Source organism: Lipomyces doorenjongii, assembly GCF_038497915.1.
Source record: "Lipomyces doorenjongii strain NRRL Y-27504 unplaced genomic scaffold V1508scaffold_154, whole genome shotgun sequence".
Lineage (NCBI taxonomy): Eukaryota > Fungi > Ascomycota > Lipomycetes > Lipomycetales > Lipomycetaceae > Lipomyces > Lipomyces doorenjongii.
Window position 1 is genome coordinate 1,407 of NW_027118221.1, and position 17,281 is coordinate 18,687.

The window sequence follows — 17,281 nt, forward strand, 5'->3', positions numbered from 1 at the left end:
AATTGGAGTGCAGCATGTCCGATACTCGCGAAATGGCCACACGGACTACTGGCAGCCCCATCGATGATAATTGTCCATGGTTGTTCATCGCTCCGAGCAGCATAGTCACTGTTATAGGAGTTAGCAACTGAACAGATTTGCATTTCAGAATCGAGCAATAATACTTACCCAGCTGTTGCAATATCCAAACATAAGTCTCTTCGTCTTCACGTTAGATAAATGCTGTCGCGGCCGGTATGGGCTCCAAGTCTGCACCCGCGAAAACGAGGTTGACGCAAGCAAAATTTGAGCCGTTGGTGTTGTACGTCGCGTCGATTGGTAGAACATGTGGCCTCTGCCGTACTTCCCTGACGTATCTGCGCGCCACCAGAAACAACCTGTCAATCTGCTGATCCTGAATCTCCAGAGCCTGCGGCACAGGGTCAACTGCGTACACAGGTTGGGAAGGCCAGCCCTTCAATATCGAGTTGTCGAAGATACGGAGGTAGTCGCAGATTCGCCGGCGGGTGCTGTCACGCGAATTCAAGATATTGGCTACGTCCATGTAAGAGGCTGGGGAAATAATATTTGCTTCTTCTCTGTGCTGAGTGAGAAACGTTGCGATGTTGCTGTGGTAAAAGCCCATATTGTTCAACTGCACGATGTTCTGTTTCTCCTCCTCAGAGACTTTCCGTGGATCATGGTATGATGCGCCGCCGACATGATCGTCACCATGGACAGGATGACATATTTCAGCTTCCACAATTCTTGAGGCCTCGCAAAACAAACGTGAGTTTGATGCGGAATATACATCCAACTTTGTCCGTCGTGCGTTCTTTAACCCGCAATATTCCTGTGGGGCCACGGAATCCTACGTAGTGATCATGACCGCGAGTGCTCCTGTACCGCCCACTGTTTACGCAAGTATCGATAAACGGGAAGGATAAAAGAGAAAAGGAACACAAATGGGTACACTGACAGCGTTGAAGATATTCACCTGTGACTTTTCACCCAATAGGTTGGTTAGGTTCCGACAATATTTGGCAATGTGCAATCGACAACGCTGATAAGGATATCATTTTTATGCCAGATAGTTTCTCAATAGTTTGCACGCAGCCTCACAGGGCAACCCTAACCCTTAAAATGTTTTTGCATTACTACGGCACTTCCAAAGCAGAATTTTGCCATCAAACACCTTAACCGACGGCAAGGTTTACAGAGCACGTAAGCTCGAGGTAACAACGCGTCTGCTAAACACGCCCCTTCCTACTAACTGCACTACCTCCCATATAAGGGTTTTAGTTAACAATGACTAGAATTCATCGTCCACTCCGAACTCAAGCTGCGACTATTACACTGATAATGTTCCATTATCTTCTCTTTGCGCTTGCTGGCCCTGTCACAGCCTGTCGCCAATACGAGCCACCGATTATGTACCCCAGGGTTCAGGGTTCAGGGTTCAAGCCTCTGCTGATTGGCGTCAACAGCAATTTGTTTTGCTCGCAGAAACGTGGGGAATAAAGTTGGGCCAAGTATATGCAAGTATTTTGCAGATTCTATTTAGTCAAAAAACCTCTATGTATATGATCACTGACTCTTAAGCGGTCGTAATGACATTATATGACGAAGAAGGGAAGAGATGTCTAATTTGTCAATGGTCCCCGTAGGCAAGCAGGCCCAGCTTTCTGGGAGCGAAGAATTGCCACCGAGATACGTATTCCTGAGTGGGTACCTGCAATGACTCCGCTGGAAAGAAATGCCCTGGGTAGGATCATCGTTGTTAAACTTCGTACCCGTGATGGTGTCTGGTGCAGTGCCGTCCTCGACCCAAGCGACCAATGCCGCGAGCACATTGTTCTGCGGCGCGAATGGAATTCCTTCGGCTGAAGCGTCACCGCCTTGTCCAATGACCCATGCTCCCGGACCTGAGTTGCAATGATACATGCCAGAGATTCGGAAAAAGCGGAAAAACTCGTCTAATTCAGATGTTGTTTTCTGCATACCTCGTAGGAGACGGTCGTAGAAGCGAGGTGTGTTGAAAGATGTAATCTGGTTGTCTTGCTGCCCATGGAACGAAATGATTTTACCACCTGCCGACTGGAAAGTGGCAAGGGAAGAGGGCCAAGTTCGGATATCGCCTGGGTTCAGACTTTCGGCAGCAGCTGCATCTCTGAGGTTGAAGTTAGAGGCGTTCCAATTAGGATTGCTGTAGACGACGTATTTGAACCATTCCTTATGAATATCGTTAGTGTGAGAAAAAACCTGCAATCTGAAGTACGAACATACATCTGAATAAGAAAATGGTGCGCCGGCATATAGCCTTTGGATAGCATAGGATTCACTACCCGGCTGCATGGCCGGGTAGATAAGTTGGCCGTCTTCGCCGTAGAACGGACTAAAGATTCTTCTCACCATTTCAACTTGTGTTGGCGTGAGACAGTTTGTGGCATTAGTTAAGCTAGAACACATGATTGCCTCTGGACGAAAGTCACAAATTGTTGGGTCCTCAATGATACCATCTAGAACACCATCGAGGCCATCACATTGCTTGAGGATCTCATCATGGATCAACGTATCCCATTGACTAGCTGTAATGAAATTACTTGAATTGACAGATCCTGTGATGGGGAAGAAACTTGCTCTCCACGAGATAAGGTTGTTGAAATCGAGCGCTGGAGACCCTGCTACAATCCCGTCGAAATCATGGGGGAACATCTCCGCGGCTTTGATGCCTTGTCGGCCACCTAATGAGCATCCGATGTAGTAAGATTTGCTTGGTGGTTGATGATAGAATTTCTTGGTCAATGTTTTGCCAGACGTCACCATTGTATGCAGCCTAAGGGGCTGTTTAGCATATCTTGCCAAATTGGTTTTGAACGCGAGTAACATACGATCTCCAAGCATAGTCTATGATAACATCATAATTGTTCAACATGGCAATGGCAGTAGTTCCATTGTGTCCATTGTTCGACCCGACCGTAGCAAAACCCTCTGATGACCCATATGCCAGATCTTCATACCTAATGCCTATGGACATGGTTGATAGTTAATCAAAGCAATTTCTCTTGAGCAGCAAGTGACTACTTACACCCATCAATACCACCATTGCCGGTTCCAAGGAATCGTCCAGTCCAGTTGCGCGGTAGCCATGCTTCAAAGGTGATACTTGACCGATTGGAGGTTGGAATGCTTAATGCAAGCCGACATATGTCGGACGGCACAACCTGGCTGGGCCGCGAACAAGAAGCAACATTGTCGGGAAAGGTCAGATTGGTCCCTGCAGGTACATACTCTAAAACTGTGCGCGTTGAGTTGTAGATGTACTGCTCGGGCTTTAATGAGAGACAGTTTGCCTGGAAGTCGTCCGCAGTCGCGGCGTTGATCACTTGCAGAAAAGTAGCCACTAATGTCGCAATCAGGTAGCGGAGAGAAGCCATCTTCCACATCTAGAGTTCTATCGTGAGTATAGACGTATCAGGTACCGACTCCGAAAAGTCACTTCTTGACCATAATCCAATAGCAAGAACAATGGGTACAAGACCACGCAAGTCCGACCGGGCGTAGGTTGACGAAGAATAATGCCACTAAAATGTTTCAAAGTAGTGGTATTTGTGCCATAAGTACCGCGCACTTTTTGTCAGCTCCTCCGTGGCCCCTTATCAGTGGTGATAGATAAGGACTTCGGCTTATATATAGGGTAAATCAAAAATAGCCACCAAACCTTTCATATAAGGGGCAAGATAAATCTACCCCCCCACCCCAATACTAAAGCTACACCCCTTCCCTTTTAGGCCAATTTTAATCACGTGATTGTAAAAATAGTGTTAACCTGTCGTTCTGACTTTGTGCAACATTTGTTATCTTTGCAGCTTCATAACACCACCTTGCAATTAAGCTATATATTACATGTTGACGTCAAACACCATAAACGTTCCCCCCTTCAACGGCTTGGACCTCTACCGGATGAGACAGACCTCGATCTCGACCTCGCGGCCGTTCTCTGCTTCGCCCGCGACCTCTGCCTCTACCCCTTCCCCTTCCACGTTCTAGGCCAACACCAGTATGAAGTTGACCCTCGACAACCTCAAACCCAGACGGTACTCGGCGAGTCGAGCTGTCGGTTATCTGCTGACGGGTCCCTGGGCGGCCGCGAGGTCGTATCGTTTCGGGATTCTGAACCCATAGTCGATAGTCCACCGGCTCTAAATCTCCGTGTTCAAGATACCACTGCAACTTGAACTGCTCGGGCTCCAGAGAATCGCCATTGCAAAGCGCAGGCTGAATGGTGTGTGCACAGGGCATTCCCATTGTTCTCGTGAAGACGCCTGTGCAAGGACGGAGAGCGGTTGTCGGAGAGAGAGCGAATTGCTTCATATGAGCCAGTACCTTGTCTAGTGCGTATGGAGATATAATTCCATTACAAGCTGCAAAGAGTTGCCGACTATGACGATGTTGACGGGTATTCGTCGCACGTTCCACCTCCACACTATATTCATGATACTGATCTTTGAAGATTAAGCTGAATGTATCCACAACGTCCTTGAGATCGCCCGCCGAGTGGTGCAGCTGCAGCTGAGAATTTAAGGAACTATGAACTGCCTCTCCCCGAGAAGTAACAATCGTGCCAAAGTGAAGCACATTGTTGGTCCAATATCGTACAAATTTCTCCTTCCTTGGTGACAGCTCATCTGACATGTAACCTATAAGAGGCGGCATAGATTCGTAACGGTTTCGGAGCTCAGCCCAGGCTTCCTTATGACTCCTCTGTGTTGGCGTTGACAAATGGATACCAAAAAATTTCAAGAACTCATCCCACAATGTACCAACATGCTCGGTAACCTGCTTTCGTGATAGCGGCAGTCGGGCAATAATTCAGCTCTAAATATCAGTTTGGCATGAAGCTGGACATTCTTTGTGATATGCCAGAGACAGAGGAGCATCTTAATTGATGATTTGTGAATGAACAGTAGTCGAATAACCCGTTGATTCTCGTCGCGTTTGTTGAAAGAGATATAGTCCCAGTCCTCGTTAAGTTGAATAGTAAGGCTTGTATAGGAGACAGTCCGCCGAGCTCTTTTCGCTTAATATCGGCACGGAGATTATGGATATCTCGTCGCGTAACAGAGGAACCTGGATCTAATTGACGAAGCGTTCGGACAGTCTCTCTAGCTCGAATCCCCGCTTTCATCTGCGTGTAGACTATATCGTAAACACCGTCTCTGAGTATCGTGACGTCGATGAACTGGGTGAGGGTAGTCCTGGCTTGACGCGTCAAACCCTAAAACATTGGAACAGTTGTGCCTCTGTAAAGTTCTGAGGTACTTTGACCGTTAACTATGTGATCCCGAAAATATAGCCGCTCATCATATTACCCTGCCTCAAATAAGTTACCCGTACTTTCCTAATCTGGATAAGCCTATTTCCATATTAAGCAACTTAATCCTAACGCGTCGACACTGCGAGACCGCCTTCGGCAGCTTGAAAACACGACAGAACACGTCATTCTATAATCACTTTACGTGTCGGTATTGAAGAAATCTATCAAGCGATCCATCAATGGAAGAAAGAACGCTTTGAAGAGATTTGACAGAGCCATCCAAGCTACTCAACCAGCCGACGCGTTGGATGACAGCGAAGAGCTCCAAGTGTTCGAAGTCTGCCTACCTCAATCCGAAGTCGAGAATGCTTTGAAGCGTTTGCGCTTTCTCTCAGAAGCTGATAAGCGTTTGAAATATCCAACCAGGCCGGGCGGATCTGAAAGGTCGATGAGAAGATTTAAAGCAAAATTCCGGAATGTGGACTCGTCCATTAAACCTCTAACGGCTTTCAATTTTACAAGGACCGAACGTTTAGCTGCACATTTGTCTGGTGACGACGGGCCACAGCAGCAACACGGTCAGGACCATGAGCAGACTCAAGTTACAGAAGGAGAGTGCTTGACTAGGGAAACTGGTAACGTAAGGGAAGATAACCATTAAGAATGTGAAGTCGAGATAGGTAAGAAATTGTATATGTCTTGCGTTTTCAGTAACTATAACTAGATAAACTAGATTCGGCAGAGCCTTCTGTCAATATTGCTGCTCTGTTAGAGAGGATCGAGGTTCGCCTTCAAGGACAGAAAAAAATGCCAGCAGACGAGGCTCTGCAACTGACTGTCTTGAAGCATTATTTTATGGATCTGCTCGAAGGAAAAGGAAAGACGAAAGCCTCGATGGACGCCGCGTTTTACACTTTCGACAAGAGGCCGTATATGTCTCGAGTTATCAGAGGATGGGCTAACATTTACGAGAAGACTGGATCTCTACCTCCGCTTAGCAAGCGGGGGAAGCACACCAAATGGAGATCAGCTCTGGATGACGAAGACATCCGCGAACAGTGCCTTTTGTACTTTCGGGCTCTGCCTCCCAACGCCCCATATGCAACCAAACTCAAGTTTTTTACCCAGAAATCACCGGCTCAATGAATAAAGCGTCTCTGTCATTAAGTACCGTGACGCGGTACTTGAAGCTTTGGGGCTTTGCATTGAAAGCTCATACTAAGGACATCTGCTATGATGGCCACGAGCGACCTGATGTCGTAAAATATCGCAAACACTGGGTCACGATGATGATGTACTATAGAGCAAAGATGAGGGAGTATGACAGAAAGGATTGCGCTGAAGTTATACTGCCTAACCTTGAAGACGGCGAACAAGAAATTGTGCTCGTCACGCATGATGAATGCTATTTTAATAGCAACGACGACATGAGAGTAACTTGGACTGAGAATGGGGAGTCCATCATCAAGAAGAAGGGCCAGGGCTTAGGCTTAATGGTATCCGACCTTTATTGTGCATGCCATGGCTGCCTTCAGTTTGAAGGACAATGCGCCCGAGACGTCATCGAACCTGGGAGAATCGCGATGGATTCTGGTCTCAGATAACATAGTTCAGCAGCTTGGCAAGTGAGAAGTCACATCCTGGCTGCATTTGCCTTATTTTGCTTCGACCAGAGCAGTAATCACCAAGCGCTTCCTCCAGATGCTGCGGTTGTCAGGAAACTTACCCTGAACGACAAGAATGCGAAGGAGTTCATCAGGCCAGGATACTTCGAGCGAGAGGGGCAGCGTTATAGTCAAGACATATGCTACCCCGAAGGACACGCTCTGTTTGGATGGCAGAAAGGTATACGCACCATCCTCCAAGAGCGTCAACTCTGGAATGATAGCTTCGCTCGTCTTTGTCAGCGGAAGGCACCGGAAATCAACCTCTCCGAGCCGAGGCAGTGCTGCGCAACGCACTTGTTGTCATAGCAGCTCGACTTCATGTCGCAGACATCGCGCCTCGAGATTGCTGTTCAATCGCGGGGTCACTTGTTTTCGATGTATTCAAAGTTTCATTGCGAATGCAACTTCATCGAACGGGTCTGGGGGTACGCCAAAAGGCAAGCACGAGCAGAGTGCAACTATTCGTTCGCTGCTGAAAGAAAGGGTTCCCCGAATTTTGTCAGAGATCCCAGTCAATCGTGTACGTCATTTCGCTCGTTTAGGTTGGCGCTACATCATGCATATACGAAGGATCTGGATGGCTGGGCCGCAATGTTTGCAGCTAAAAGTATAAGTCTCATCGACGACTTCCAGAGAGCTTCGAACTTGAGGTAAGCAGCGACCGCTGTTGACTGATGGCTAATCGTCTATTCAGGACTAAGTCCCACATGTTACTGGAAGATTTCTATTGCTTTGCTTTTACAAATTAATTTTTTTTGATTATTTGTTGTTCGGTGCGGTCGTCAGCTCTTGCTGCTTAAATGGAAGGATTATGAGAAGAACCATATTCGGCCTCGCGTTCGCGTTATGTACATTTATCATTGGTTTCGTGTTATGAGTCTTGTTTGTATCCTCTTTATCTATGTATCGTGCAATTAATATGATGATGACAGGGAGCGGGGAGAGAATATGGCCGCTACAGTTGAAGGTATAATATTGGCCGGCCAAGCAAACATCAAAAAGTTAGAAAATTATGACCGCTGGGGTTAGGGTTATGCCCGATTGTGGTTTTCGTGTAGTCGGACTAACGTGTAGTCACCATAGGGTTCCGCCGAAGACAGAAGCACCCTGCGGCATTCCAGGAAGGATGCGAGCTAGATCTCTTTAGGGCCTTTTAGCTGAAAATATAACATTATTTCCGCAGTTTATCCTCCCGGGAGCTGTGATTGCTGCGTCGAGAGCATAGATCTGCACGACACACCACAACACAGAAGTAACGGGTGAGTGTGACTCGACATCTCGGTGATAGACGATAGTCGAAGCACGTGTACAACATAGAGGAAGGAAATTTTTATTATCATTATAAAGTATTATGTGGCCAAAATTTACGTCGAGTTTGGTGATAGATTTCATCGTAAGCTCAGATTCCGTTAACAGTCGCTCAAGGATTGTTGCACGCCTATACAGCATCGCGGCTTTTAACTTGAACCCAATCTCCGACTTTACCGTCACTTTGACTTGGTTTGTTAGATATTTTATGCACCCGTAAACTGGCATGGGTTTCACGGTAGATTCTGACTTATCTGCAGGCAATAATAAATTCCAGTTTTGACACTCAACAATCTGTTGGGGGAAGCTCCGGAGGACCCTCGGGATGGGCAGCAATCTTTGGTACAGATAAAGCTAAAATAAGGGGAGTCGGGCTGAGATGTGTGAGCAGTTACATAATATTGATGGCCCGTCTATTTCGCTACGCTTTTGAAGTGAAAGACACACCTCTACGTTCTCTTGACACAGACGCTTTCTGAAGTCGAACTTCAACCAGTAGATCAAGTATAATTCCTGTATCTTTGCACGACACCACATAAATATCAATTCTGGCATCTCTTCTGCTTCTTCGTGAGACAACCAAATAGTTTTGAAATTTTGGTATTTGACTACGAAATATTCGTTATTCTTGTTTACCCCTCAATAATGGCGGACTGGTAATCTGCTTACAACGTTAAGATACCTCTCCGCGGTCCGAGATACTACATGACTCGAATCAGTTGAGTACAGTTACCACTGTGATTACGACGTTGTGATCACGACGTCAAGTTATCATGGTCTCTAACAACGACAATGAGATTCTACTTGAGCTGTAAATCGCAGCGTCGTCAAGCAAACAGTTGTCACTCTTACCAACTACGGATAGCATCAGCACACCGATTCACAGTCCATAGCAACATCTTGCATGTAAGTGTCACAGTAGCCGCCGATGTCAACAGTGCTGTAACTATGAGCGAGAACAAACCCAAGCAAGGATACAGAAACAATTAACCAGCTACAGCAAGCTATGCAATCTGCATGAATGAACTAATGTCTTGCTGCCATAAGAGGAGTCGGTACAGCTGTTGATATAGGAAACAATGCTCAGAGCTAATGAGGTTGGCATGCATGAATAAAATTTTCTATACGTAATAACGACCCCATAGTCACGGACAATTTTTTTTAAAAACACATGCCTGAACGCATTCAAGTCCATTGGTTTGCTTTGACTTCGTAGCATATACAGGCAGTGGATCCCAGGCAAGGATCGGACTATCTGACCAAGTTTGGCATCGTCGATAGCGTCACTGACAATAATCTTAGATCCGACCCATCTGATATCCTCTACCGCGGTTCCACAATACTTCACACAATAAACCTAGTATTGGGCGATCATAATCGTCCTTGCATTGCTGATCGTCATTCTGATTCTTAAATAATGAGGTTCTCTTCAGAAGGATCAGATCCTTTTAACGCTGCCAATCGCCTATTACGCTCCGCAGGCGTCTCCTCGTCATCCTCATCATCATCGTCATCATCATCGACACGCGACCGGCGATTTTGTGATAGTTGTTGCCATCGTCTCCACGACAGCGAGCGGTGGCGACTGATTTCATGACCGGTCGGTCGGTCCCTGTTTATAGAGTACCGTCTGATGACTTTCCCTCCTGCATTCTTCATAATGATCTCGTCACCAATGAGAAATCCGAATGCACTTGTACGACGTCCTTCCTCGTCCATCCACGGGGTGCCTTCGCCTGTTTCTGAATTAATAACCGTCAGTACTTCGCCCTCCGCGTCCTCGACTATTAAGTTAGATCCTTCCTTGTACACGGTGATGTCGGCAGGTTCGAGGTGCTCCTCCATCTCCGCCTCACCATCTCGTCTCGTAGCAGTTGGTGACATGCGCACCCCGGCAGGGCGATTCAAGAGAATCTGCTTGTCCTCCGGTCTGACCGCATCGTGATTACCCACGGTCGTTGAGGGACGAGATTTCGACCTAACTGCCCTGTTCGTACGGCGGGGTTCGCTCTTGGAGCTTGTCCGCAGGCGGTGGAATAGCCTGTTCAGGTTCGTGAACATTCAAATTCCGAACAATTTAAGCAGCAAGGTCTGTCGACATCCGATGATTATTTGAGAATGATTGGTTGTGGGATCAGTGTTCTGTGTGGTGTGACGTCCGAACGCCGCCCGTTTGCCATATTTATATGTGGAACTCCCAATTCTAAACTATCCCAGACTTTTACAAGTGTCTCGGCAACACCCTCTAAGTATAATTGTTCGGGTTCGAGGGCTTAACCCCTCAGGATCCCAATAGCACGCACATTTCTCTTTTCCGAATATATATTTATTTGAAAAGATGAGTTTATTCACATGTTAATTACCGTTTCTGGCATTCAACGTCAGAGGGTCTGTGCATCTTGACCAACCGGACTAAGAGCCGCATAGAATCCTCGATACAGCCATAACTAATAGCCTTAATACTAAATCCTGACATCCTTTTCAGGACAGACCGCAGTTTAATTTGTCGTGTTTGTCTCCGATTTCAGCATCCGGTCAGAAACGTGCCCGCGCTACACTTATAAAGTAACTATAAATTGCAGACGGAACCAATGTGAAGCTTTTGCTTACTCGTCGCGTCGAAATTCATGTGACATATCTTGCTTGACCTGATTCCGTTCCACCGCATTGGCACAGAAGAATGAGGAATTCATGTTGTCCTACTCCGGCCTAGGCAGCTAATCTCTAAAATGTACTTCTTGCGTCCCCAAGGTATATTCAAGCATCCAGCTCAGGATAGTGGCGAAATATACCCATGGAGAAAGGAAGACGTCTGTCGCTGCTTAGGTATTCCTTCAGACGTTTGTGCTCTACTATGTTTCCTCTGAAGGTGAATGACAGGAGAGGATAAGTTTTCGAGATTTTGGCAACAGTTTTCGGAAACGCGAATTCAATGCTAAATATTCCGTCAGTCGAATGATACCACTGCCCGAAGATTCTGCCGTGAAGTACGAAACGCACCCTTCAAGGACCTGCCAAAGTGTCGTATCCGCATACGTCAAACTCTTGCCGACCAAGTACATCCCATTTCCTTCCTTATTCTCCTTCAAAACAGTCTCGAAATAGCCAAAGAATTTCGGAATTCGCCGCTTTGTGAATGCCTTCGCCTTCTTCATTGCCTCCTCCTTCTGTTGTTCATAGTACCTCTCAACGTCGATCGGATGATGCACATCATGTGCCTCACTGCAAAAATCCAGTGCCGTGATGGCGAGCCCGTTGACGTGATACCTGGCAATCTCGTCGCCTTCGGGAACGAGACCCAGTTTAGGACCTAGGTAGAGGAGGATGTTGGATGTCTGCGAGATGACAAGTGGTTTGCCATGGTAGTCCTCGCCGTGAACGAGGAGGGCTGGAGGAGCGAAGGCAGGGGGGTTCGCTTCTGTGATTAAATTCTGAACTTTTTTGTAACCGTTGTATTCTTGGTTAGAGATGTCGCTGTAAGGGATGCCTGTCGCTTCGAACACGAGGCGGATGTATTCTCCACGGCCTGGAATTTCTGGGTGGTAAAGTAGTTCGTACTTTGGTTCCTTACCTTGGTGCTTCTCGTGTGGGGACATCCTGGCTAATGGCGAGAATCGAATTGACTTTAACGTGATGGGATTAATCAATTTGTCGTGATGACTTGAAATGCAACTTTCGCGAATAGGATGCGATGATTCTAAAAGGCGTTGTGTACGAAGCAGAGGCATAGAGTATAGGGATTTTAGCAACTCTGTTAAAGATATCATAGCGGGCCTCCTGCCTAAAACGGTCTCCCTAACCCTTATGATTGCAGAGTTATGAAATCTCAATTTTGACGTTTAGCATCTTTGAGAAAACCTTTGGTTGTAACCCAAAGCAACGCGTAAAATCACTAAATTGTCCGCTTCTCATGGGAGTTCTCCGACTTTCCAGCTGTTACCTCGGCATTCGCCTTATCAAACAAAGCGGACGAGGAATGAATATAATGCCTGCTTAAGGTCCGTGTTCGCTTCAGCCACGCCGGACTCTTCTTTCTGCTCGTGTATTGACTACAAAAGCAAGAACGGTCGGCGAGTTCTGTAAGGGTCAGGGGCTCAAGGTCAGAGTCGAAGGTTTGCAATTATATTACGCTATAAAAAATTACGCTAGCTGGAAAGCAAGTAACTATATATTTTAGAATATTGTTATTCGGTTTAGTAAGTTTAACAATATCAAAGTTTTTCTCAAGGACGGTTCAAATGGCAATGCATTGGTGTCTATCACCACAGGGGGGGGGGCAACAGACAAGAATCTGAGGTTTTAATATTCACCCGTCCGAGTCTAGGACAACGACGATGTCGGCTTGAAGTATTCCGGACGGGATCAAGGCGCTTGACTTGTCAATTAAAAGAATCAGTAGAATAATATCGACAAACGCCTTACTGCCAAAAAGCACTAAACGAGTTCGTCTATTAAACTGGCAAGACTAAACCGAATCTTGTATACAACTCCATGACTGTCACGTTACCCTGATTATACGCAGTCTACATTGAACACGTGATCAGAATCACGCCTCTGTCAGTAATAGGAGCAGGAAGGTATTTTGCACTTGGTTTTCAACTCCCATCTACCCACTCAGCTCGTGTTAGAGGTACAGTTCTCTACCTATCTCAAAATCTATATCTATAATTTTTATTATATATCCATACTACTGTCGACAAATGAGCACTGTCTCGTCTTCCAGAGCCGACGTCAAAATGCCAGAATGACTAGCAACCACACCATTTATTACTTTAAGCAGATTCTGTTGACCCAATTTAACCATCCGGTAGTACCATCATCGTGCTCAAGACATGCTCATGAACGCTGCCAAACGAATCCGAATGTAAATAACAAATAAGAAGCGAGCGATTCAGAGCCTACCTTGGGCCACCAAAGCTGTCATACTCAGATCGAAACCAACATTTTCAGAGTAATAATTCTCTCCTTTTTCAACAAATCACTCAGAGAGCACTGTGACCCTCAGCACTGCTGCTCTCAGCTTTCTCGATGTCCGCGTGGGACGTGTGGCTCGGGCCCGGTGCATTCTCGTCATGGCTGGGGATCATCTCATGGGCGCTGTGCTCATCCTTGGCGAACCTGTTACCACCAGCTTCGAGATACAGGTCATCGGTGTTGACGAGTCCATCCCCATCTCTCATCAACTGGGAGCTGTCCCACTTGGCACTGTTGATTGGATTGACATGCAGGACATACATGGTATCAATCTCCTCGAGGGACCGGCCCTTAGTTTCAATCACGAAGAAATAGACAATGAAGAAGAGAGCGAAACAGCAGCCGGCAAATACAAGGCCGTAGAGGTAGTCGATGTCACCCGTAATGAATGTGGTGAAAAAACCAATAAGGAAGTTGAAGAGCCAGTTGGATGATGTTGCCAGACCCATGCAGGTAGCGCGGTAACGGGCGGGGTAGAGCTCCCCGACGATGGCCCAGACGATTGGACCCCACGTCATTGCAAATGCGATGATGAAAAGGCACGAGAAAACGACTAGCGCCGCTCCAGCCTGGGGAGTAGCGGCCGGGTTCTGATGATCCAAGGAAAAGTGACCAACAAAGGCAAAGACCATGAAGCACATGAACATCCAAGCCGCTCCGCCCATAAGGGCTTTGCGACGGCCGCAGTTTTCGATGAGCCAAAGGCCAGCTATCGTACCACCTACGTTAACGGAACCCAAGATAATCTGGGTAACATAGGAGTTCGAGAGACCGGTGGCGCTGAAGACGGTAGTACCGTAGTAAAAGAAGTAATTGGCACCAGTGAGCTGTTGACCAGCCTGCAAGACCATACCGAGCACGGTGCGGTAAAGCATGCGAGGACCAGTGAAGATTTCGTCTTCAATTCATGTCAGAATCCAGTTCGCCAGATTGGTAAACAAAAACTAATACGTACACCAGGGATGATCACCACCAATCCGCTCAGCGTCGAGCTTCTCTTGAATCTCTTGAATCTCCAGGTTAATGACGGGATGATTCGGACTTAACTTGTAAAGGCGAGCCATGTTCCTGCGCGCCTCTTCCTCTCGACCCACACGGTAGGCATAGCGAGGAGACTCCGGAAGACCGAGAATAGCGATACCCAGGATAAGAGCCCAGAGAAAGGACATTCCGTTCGTGATACGCCACGATTGGCTACCTTGAAGACTTTCGGTACCCCAGTTGACCTTTCACATTGTCAGCACCTTGCTCATGCTCACAGCCATACGGACACAATCTGGTAATGCTTGTGCCAAAAGAGAAAAGGCACTCACCATATACGCGAGCCAAATACCCAGTGTTACCATCAACTGATAACTGCTCACAATGACACCTCGAATCATCCTGGGCGTACTCTCACTCTGGTACATAGGGACAACTACCGACAGGGCTCCGATACCGAGACCGCCAACGAATCTGCCCATTGCGAACTGCACCCAAACATGTGAACTTGAAATCTCCAGGACAGTGCCGATCATGAAGAAAAACGCCCAAAAGGAGATGGTCAGGCGGCGGCCAATGCGATCAGCGATGGGGGCGGCGATGAGGGAGCCGATAAGTGTACCAATCGAAAAGAGACCGACGATGGTTCCTTGCCTCGCGGCGCTGAAAGTACATTGACCAGTTTGACTATTGCATGCAGCAAAACGAGTTTTGAAATCGTTCATCTCGAGGAAACCTGCGAGTTGATATTGTCAGCAGCTGCCTTCTCACTCAGTCCGAACTTGTGAGGAGAGAACGGTGCTCACCTGAAATTTGACCAGTTTGGTATCCAAACATAAAGCCACCCATGGATGCCACACCACCCAGAACAAATGCTAATAAGGGAGCATCTTTGGCAGACAGCTGAGTCTCAAAAGCTTGCTCTATAGGTAAACCTGCAGCAGGTGAGAGCGGGCGTTGGGGAGTCCTGCCTTCTGAAGGTGTGGTCGCAGTTGACTCCTTTTCAACGGGCTCTGATGCCTGAGATCGATTAAGAAAGCCTAGGAAACCCATGGCTGATGCTGATTTACAGTCGCAGGTGAAGAGGAGAAATCCAATGAGAATGTAGTGAGGAACTGTAGTGACAAAGTAGTGACAAAATGTCGGGGGGGGAGGGGAGGATGTGGGAGGCAGCGCGAATTTTACGGATTTAAGTTTGTCCGGAGGGAAGGTTAGGGTTTGGGTTTTCCAAAATCGGGCGTCCTAAACGGCAGTCATTGTCAACCCACTGTCGCGCTTTTGAGTATGTCTCCAATATTATCTGTATCCGAACCGTTTAAGACAATACAGCTCTAGAGTAATGCAGATAGGATGTCTTCTGACCAGCCAGATCACTGAATCCTTGCGGTGATGCTGCGGTCCCGGGACGACGCCATCGGGCCGCAGCGGATCATCCTTCTTCCGGGGCACGGATACACTAACTGTGTTTCAACATGTGGCGCTTATTTGAGTTCTAAGGTAGGATATTTAGTGCTGCTTCTTACGTTTCGCCATGGCTCCATAATGTTGAAGTCGATTGAGACAAGACACAGCTATGACAATTGAGGCTAACATGAAAATTGTCAGCAGAGGTTCAGAGTGCCGAACGTGCCGAACATGCTGAACGATAGAGAGGTCCACAGTAATGAGCCGCAAGCGTGGGCAAAATGTCTCGTGGTCCAGGGGGGTGATTCCGTCCACGGGGTCATAAGGAACGGCCGGGGCGGCGCGGACATCAGGGTAACTAGGCGAATAGCACGAGATCCGGGTAAAAATTCGGCATTGACAGGGAGAGAGTGAGGGATTTCGGGATTCTTGGTTTTCGGGACCCAGATCACATTACTTATTGTACTGAAACCCATTATTAAGGTTCAAGCAATTGTATTTTCCCATAAGTCCGTACAGGATGAATTTACGTACACATGGTCTCAAAGTACCATTGCTTACATACATCCAACAAACCTATCTGCGATTACCTAGAGCCCGGACTAAACAACTGTAAATACATTGCGCAAAGCGCCTTGATGCTATTAAACACCAATAAACTGGACGCGGAAGTTGACGTCATCTGTAAGTCATGCAAAATGAAGGGTCGCATGACGCACCAGCTCCGAGACACTCGCCGATTACGGACAATTATGGAGCTTTTCCCTAACCCATGCTATTTAAGCTTTTCCCTTCTGTATTTTAATTCCTCAATTGGGCCTGCAACTATAACGAAAACGGCTTGGCTCCTGAGTGTGGGATTAGGATCGATTTCCCGAATGCAAAAGAATGAGCGCTAGGGTCAATCGGTCCCTGCATGCTATGGTGCATCTAGTTTAGTCCAGAAATTGTACCTCTTCCCACAAGATTTTATTACGTCAACAGAATCATACACAGTCCCTTAAAAATGTAAATACCTCATAGCTGCCTTATTCTAAATCGTTTGCACCAATTTTTATTTGAAAAATATAAAAATTTAGGGACCTCTACCACGAAGAAAATTGCGGGTACGAGGGTACTTAACTATGGCACAATCGGACTACGAAACACCGGTGTTTAGGGTTTTACAGGGTAAGGGTTTAGTTACCTAAAATGGTTAGTGTAAATTGTCATTGAAGCTAGTTTGCTAGGCACAACAACGAGTAGCTGACACATTCAACTACAACGCACTTTCTCGTAACTATGATAGCCGTTCAACATAGGCTTGCTGATGCAAGGTTATTTGACCACGAAATTTTTTGAATGACCTGAATGCCCAAGTAGTAGTGAAGCTCTCCCATGTCTGTCATATCAAAAATTTGAGAAAGTTTGGCCTTCGTGGAATTTAATGTGATAAGACTGTCAGCGGTAGGGGTGGACACGAATGACGAATATATTCGCATTCGTACGAATGCGAATATTTGGATGTTTCATGCTTACGAATGCGAATGCGAATGAAAAAAATTTATTCGTAATTTTTCGCAATATTCGCACATATAAAATATAATAGTTTAACAAATACATTAAAAAACTTCCTCGTTGCCACATATCCCTCAACAAATCAAGCTTCGCA

At 46.7% G+C, this 17,281-nt stretch overlaps 7 protein-coding genes across 7 annotated transcripts; 2 read left to right on the forward strand and 5 right to left on the reverse strand.

The window, feature by feature from the left end:
• The first annotated feature begins 1,228 nt into the window (after window positions 1-1,228).
• Window positions 1,229-1,601, forward strand: V1508DRAFT_428352 (uncharacterized protein). Its single transcript, XM_066941783.1, has one exon. The coding sequence runs from the start codon at window positions 1,288-1,290 to the stop codon at window positions 1,498-1,500; it is 213 nt and encodes a 70-aa protein (XP_066792256.1). The 5' UTR covers window positions 1,229-1,287; the 3' UTR covers window positions 1,501-1,601.
• On the reverse strand, window positions 1,292-3,569 carry V1508DRAFT_428353 (Tannase/feruloyl esterase). Its single transcript, XM_066941784.1, has 4 exons — window positions 3,068-3,569; window positions 2,871-3,006; window positions 2,266-2,815; window positions 1,292-2,211 (listed from the first exon to the last, which is right to left on the reverse strand). Exons 1-4 carry the CDS (start codon window positions 3,423-3,425, stop codon window positions 1,567-1,569), a joined length of 1,689 nt encoding a protein of 562 aa, XP_066792257.1. The 5' UTR covers window positions 3,426-3,569; the 3' UTR covers window positions 1,292-1,566.
• A 1,210-nt stretch (window positions 3,570-4,779) lies between these two features.
• Window positions 4,780-5,413, reverse strand: V1508DRAFT_67601 (uncharacterized protein). The gene is made up of 2 exons (XM_066943004.1): window positions 5,352-5,413; window positions 4,780-5,300 (listed from the first exon to the last, which is right to left on the reverse strand). The coding sequence occupies exon 2, from the start codon at window positions 5,165-5,167 to the stop codon at window positions 4,865-4,867; it is 303 nt and encodes a 100-aa protein (XP_066792258.1). The 5' UTR covers window positions 5,168-5,300; window positions 5,352-5,413; the 3' UTR covers window positions 4,780-4,864.
• A 368-nt stretch (window positions 5,414-5,781) lies between these two features.
• Window positions 5,782-6,451, forward strand: V1508DRAFT_67724 (uncharacterized protein). The gene is made up of 2 exons (XM_066943005.1): window positions 5,782-5,976; window positions 6,030-6,451. The coding sequence occupies exon 2, from the start codon at window positions 6,104-6,106 to the stop codon at window positions 6,440-6,442; it is 339 nt and encodes a 112-aa protein (XP_066792259.1). The 5' UTR covers window positions 5,782-5,976; window positions 6,030-6,103; the 3' UTR covers window positions 6,443-6,451.
• Window positions 6,452-9,681: 3,230 nt separating this feature from the next.
• On the reverse strand, window positions 9,682-10,332 carry V1508DRAFT_362152 (uncharacterized protein; the record flags this gene model as incomplete). The annotated part of the gene is made up of 1 exon (XM_066937219.1): window positions 9,682-10,332. The coding sequence occupies one exon, from the start codon at window positions 10,330-10,332 to the stop codon at window positions 9,682-9,684; it is 651 nt and encodes a 216-aa protein (XP_066792260.1).
• Window positions 10,333-10,612: 280 nt separating this feature from the next.
• Window positions 10,613-12,305, reverse strand: V1508DRAFT_465017 (uncharacterized protein). Its single transcript, XM_066942915.1, has 2 exons — window positions 11,272-12,305; window positions 10,613-11,206 (listed from the first exon to the last, which is right to left on the reverse strand). The coding sequence occupies exons 1-2, from the start codon at window positions 12,036-12,038 to the stop codon at window positions 11,029-11,031; spliced, it is 945 nt and encodes a 314-aa protein (XP_066792261.1). The 5' UTR covers window positions 12,039-12,305; the 3' UTR covers window positions 10,613-11,028.
• Window positions 12,306-12,871: 566 nt separating this feature from the next.
• On the reverse strand, window positions 12,872-15,370 carry V1508DRAFT_442791 (uncharacterized protein). Its single transcript, XM_066942355.1, has 4 exons — window positions 15,033-15,370; window positions 14,559-14,962; window positions 14,201-14,471; window positions 12,872-14,143 (listed from the first exon to the last, which is right to left on the reverse strand). Exons 1-4 carry the CDS (start codon window positions 15,277-15,279, stop codon window positions 13,254-13,256), a joined length of 1,812 nt encoding a protein of 603 aa, XP_066792262.1. The 5' UTR covers window positions 15,280-15,370; the 3' UTR covers window positions 12,872-13,253.
• Between the last annotated feature and the right edge of the window lie 1,911 nt (window positions 15,371-17,281).

Bases quoted from the DNA above. Each gene is read 5' to 3' on its own strand.
- V1508DRAFT_428352 (XM_066941783.1), top strand. From the start codon at position 1,288: ATGACTAGAATTCATCGTCCACTCCGAACTCAAGCTGCGACTATTACA.
- V1508DRAFT_428353 (XM_066941784.1), bottom strand. From the start codon at position 3,425: ATGTGGAAGATGGCTTCTCTCCGCTACCTGATTGCGACATTAGTGGCT. The intron at 3,007-3,067 runs GTAAGTAGTCAC...CCATGTCCATAG, and splicing joins CAATGGTGGTATTGATGGGT to GCATTAGGTATGAAGATCTG. The intron at 2,816-2,870 runs GTATGTTACTCG...ACAGCCCCTTAG, and splicing joins ATAGACTATGCTTGGAGATC to GCTGCATACAATGGTGACGT.
- V1508DRAFT_67601 (XM_066943004.1), bottom strand. From the start codon at position 5,167: ATGAAAGCGGGGATTCGAGCTAGAGAGACTGTCCGAACGCTTCGTCAA.
- V1508DRAFT_67724 (XM_066943005.1), top strand. From the start codon at position 6,104: ATGCCAGCAGACGAGGCTCTGCAACTGACTGTCTTGAAGCATTATTTT.
- V1508DRAFT_465017 (XM_066942915.1), bottom strand. From the start codon at position 12,038: ATGATATCTTTAACAGAGTTGCTAAAATCCCTATACTCTATGCCTCTG. The intron at 11,207-11,271 runs GTGCGTTTCGTA...CGGAATATTTAG, and splicing joins CTTTGGCAGGTCCTTGAAGG to CATTGAATTCGCGTTTCCGA.
- V1508DRAFT_442791 (XM_066942355.1), bottom strand. From the start codon at position 15,279: ATGGGTTTCCTAGGCTTTCTTAATCGATCTCAGGCATCAGAGCCCGTT. The intron at 14,963-15,032 runs GTGAGCACCGTT...ATCAACTCGCAG, and splicing joins CCAAACTGGTCAAATTTCAG to GTTTCCTCGAGATGAACGAT. The intron at 14,144-14,200 runs GTACGTATTAGT...CATGAATTGAAG, and splicing joins TGGTGGTGATCATCCCTGGT to ACGAAATCTTCACTGGTCCT.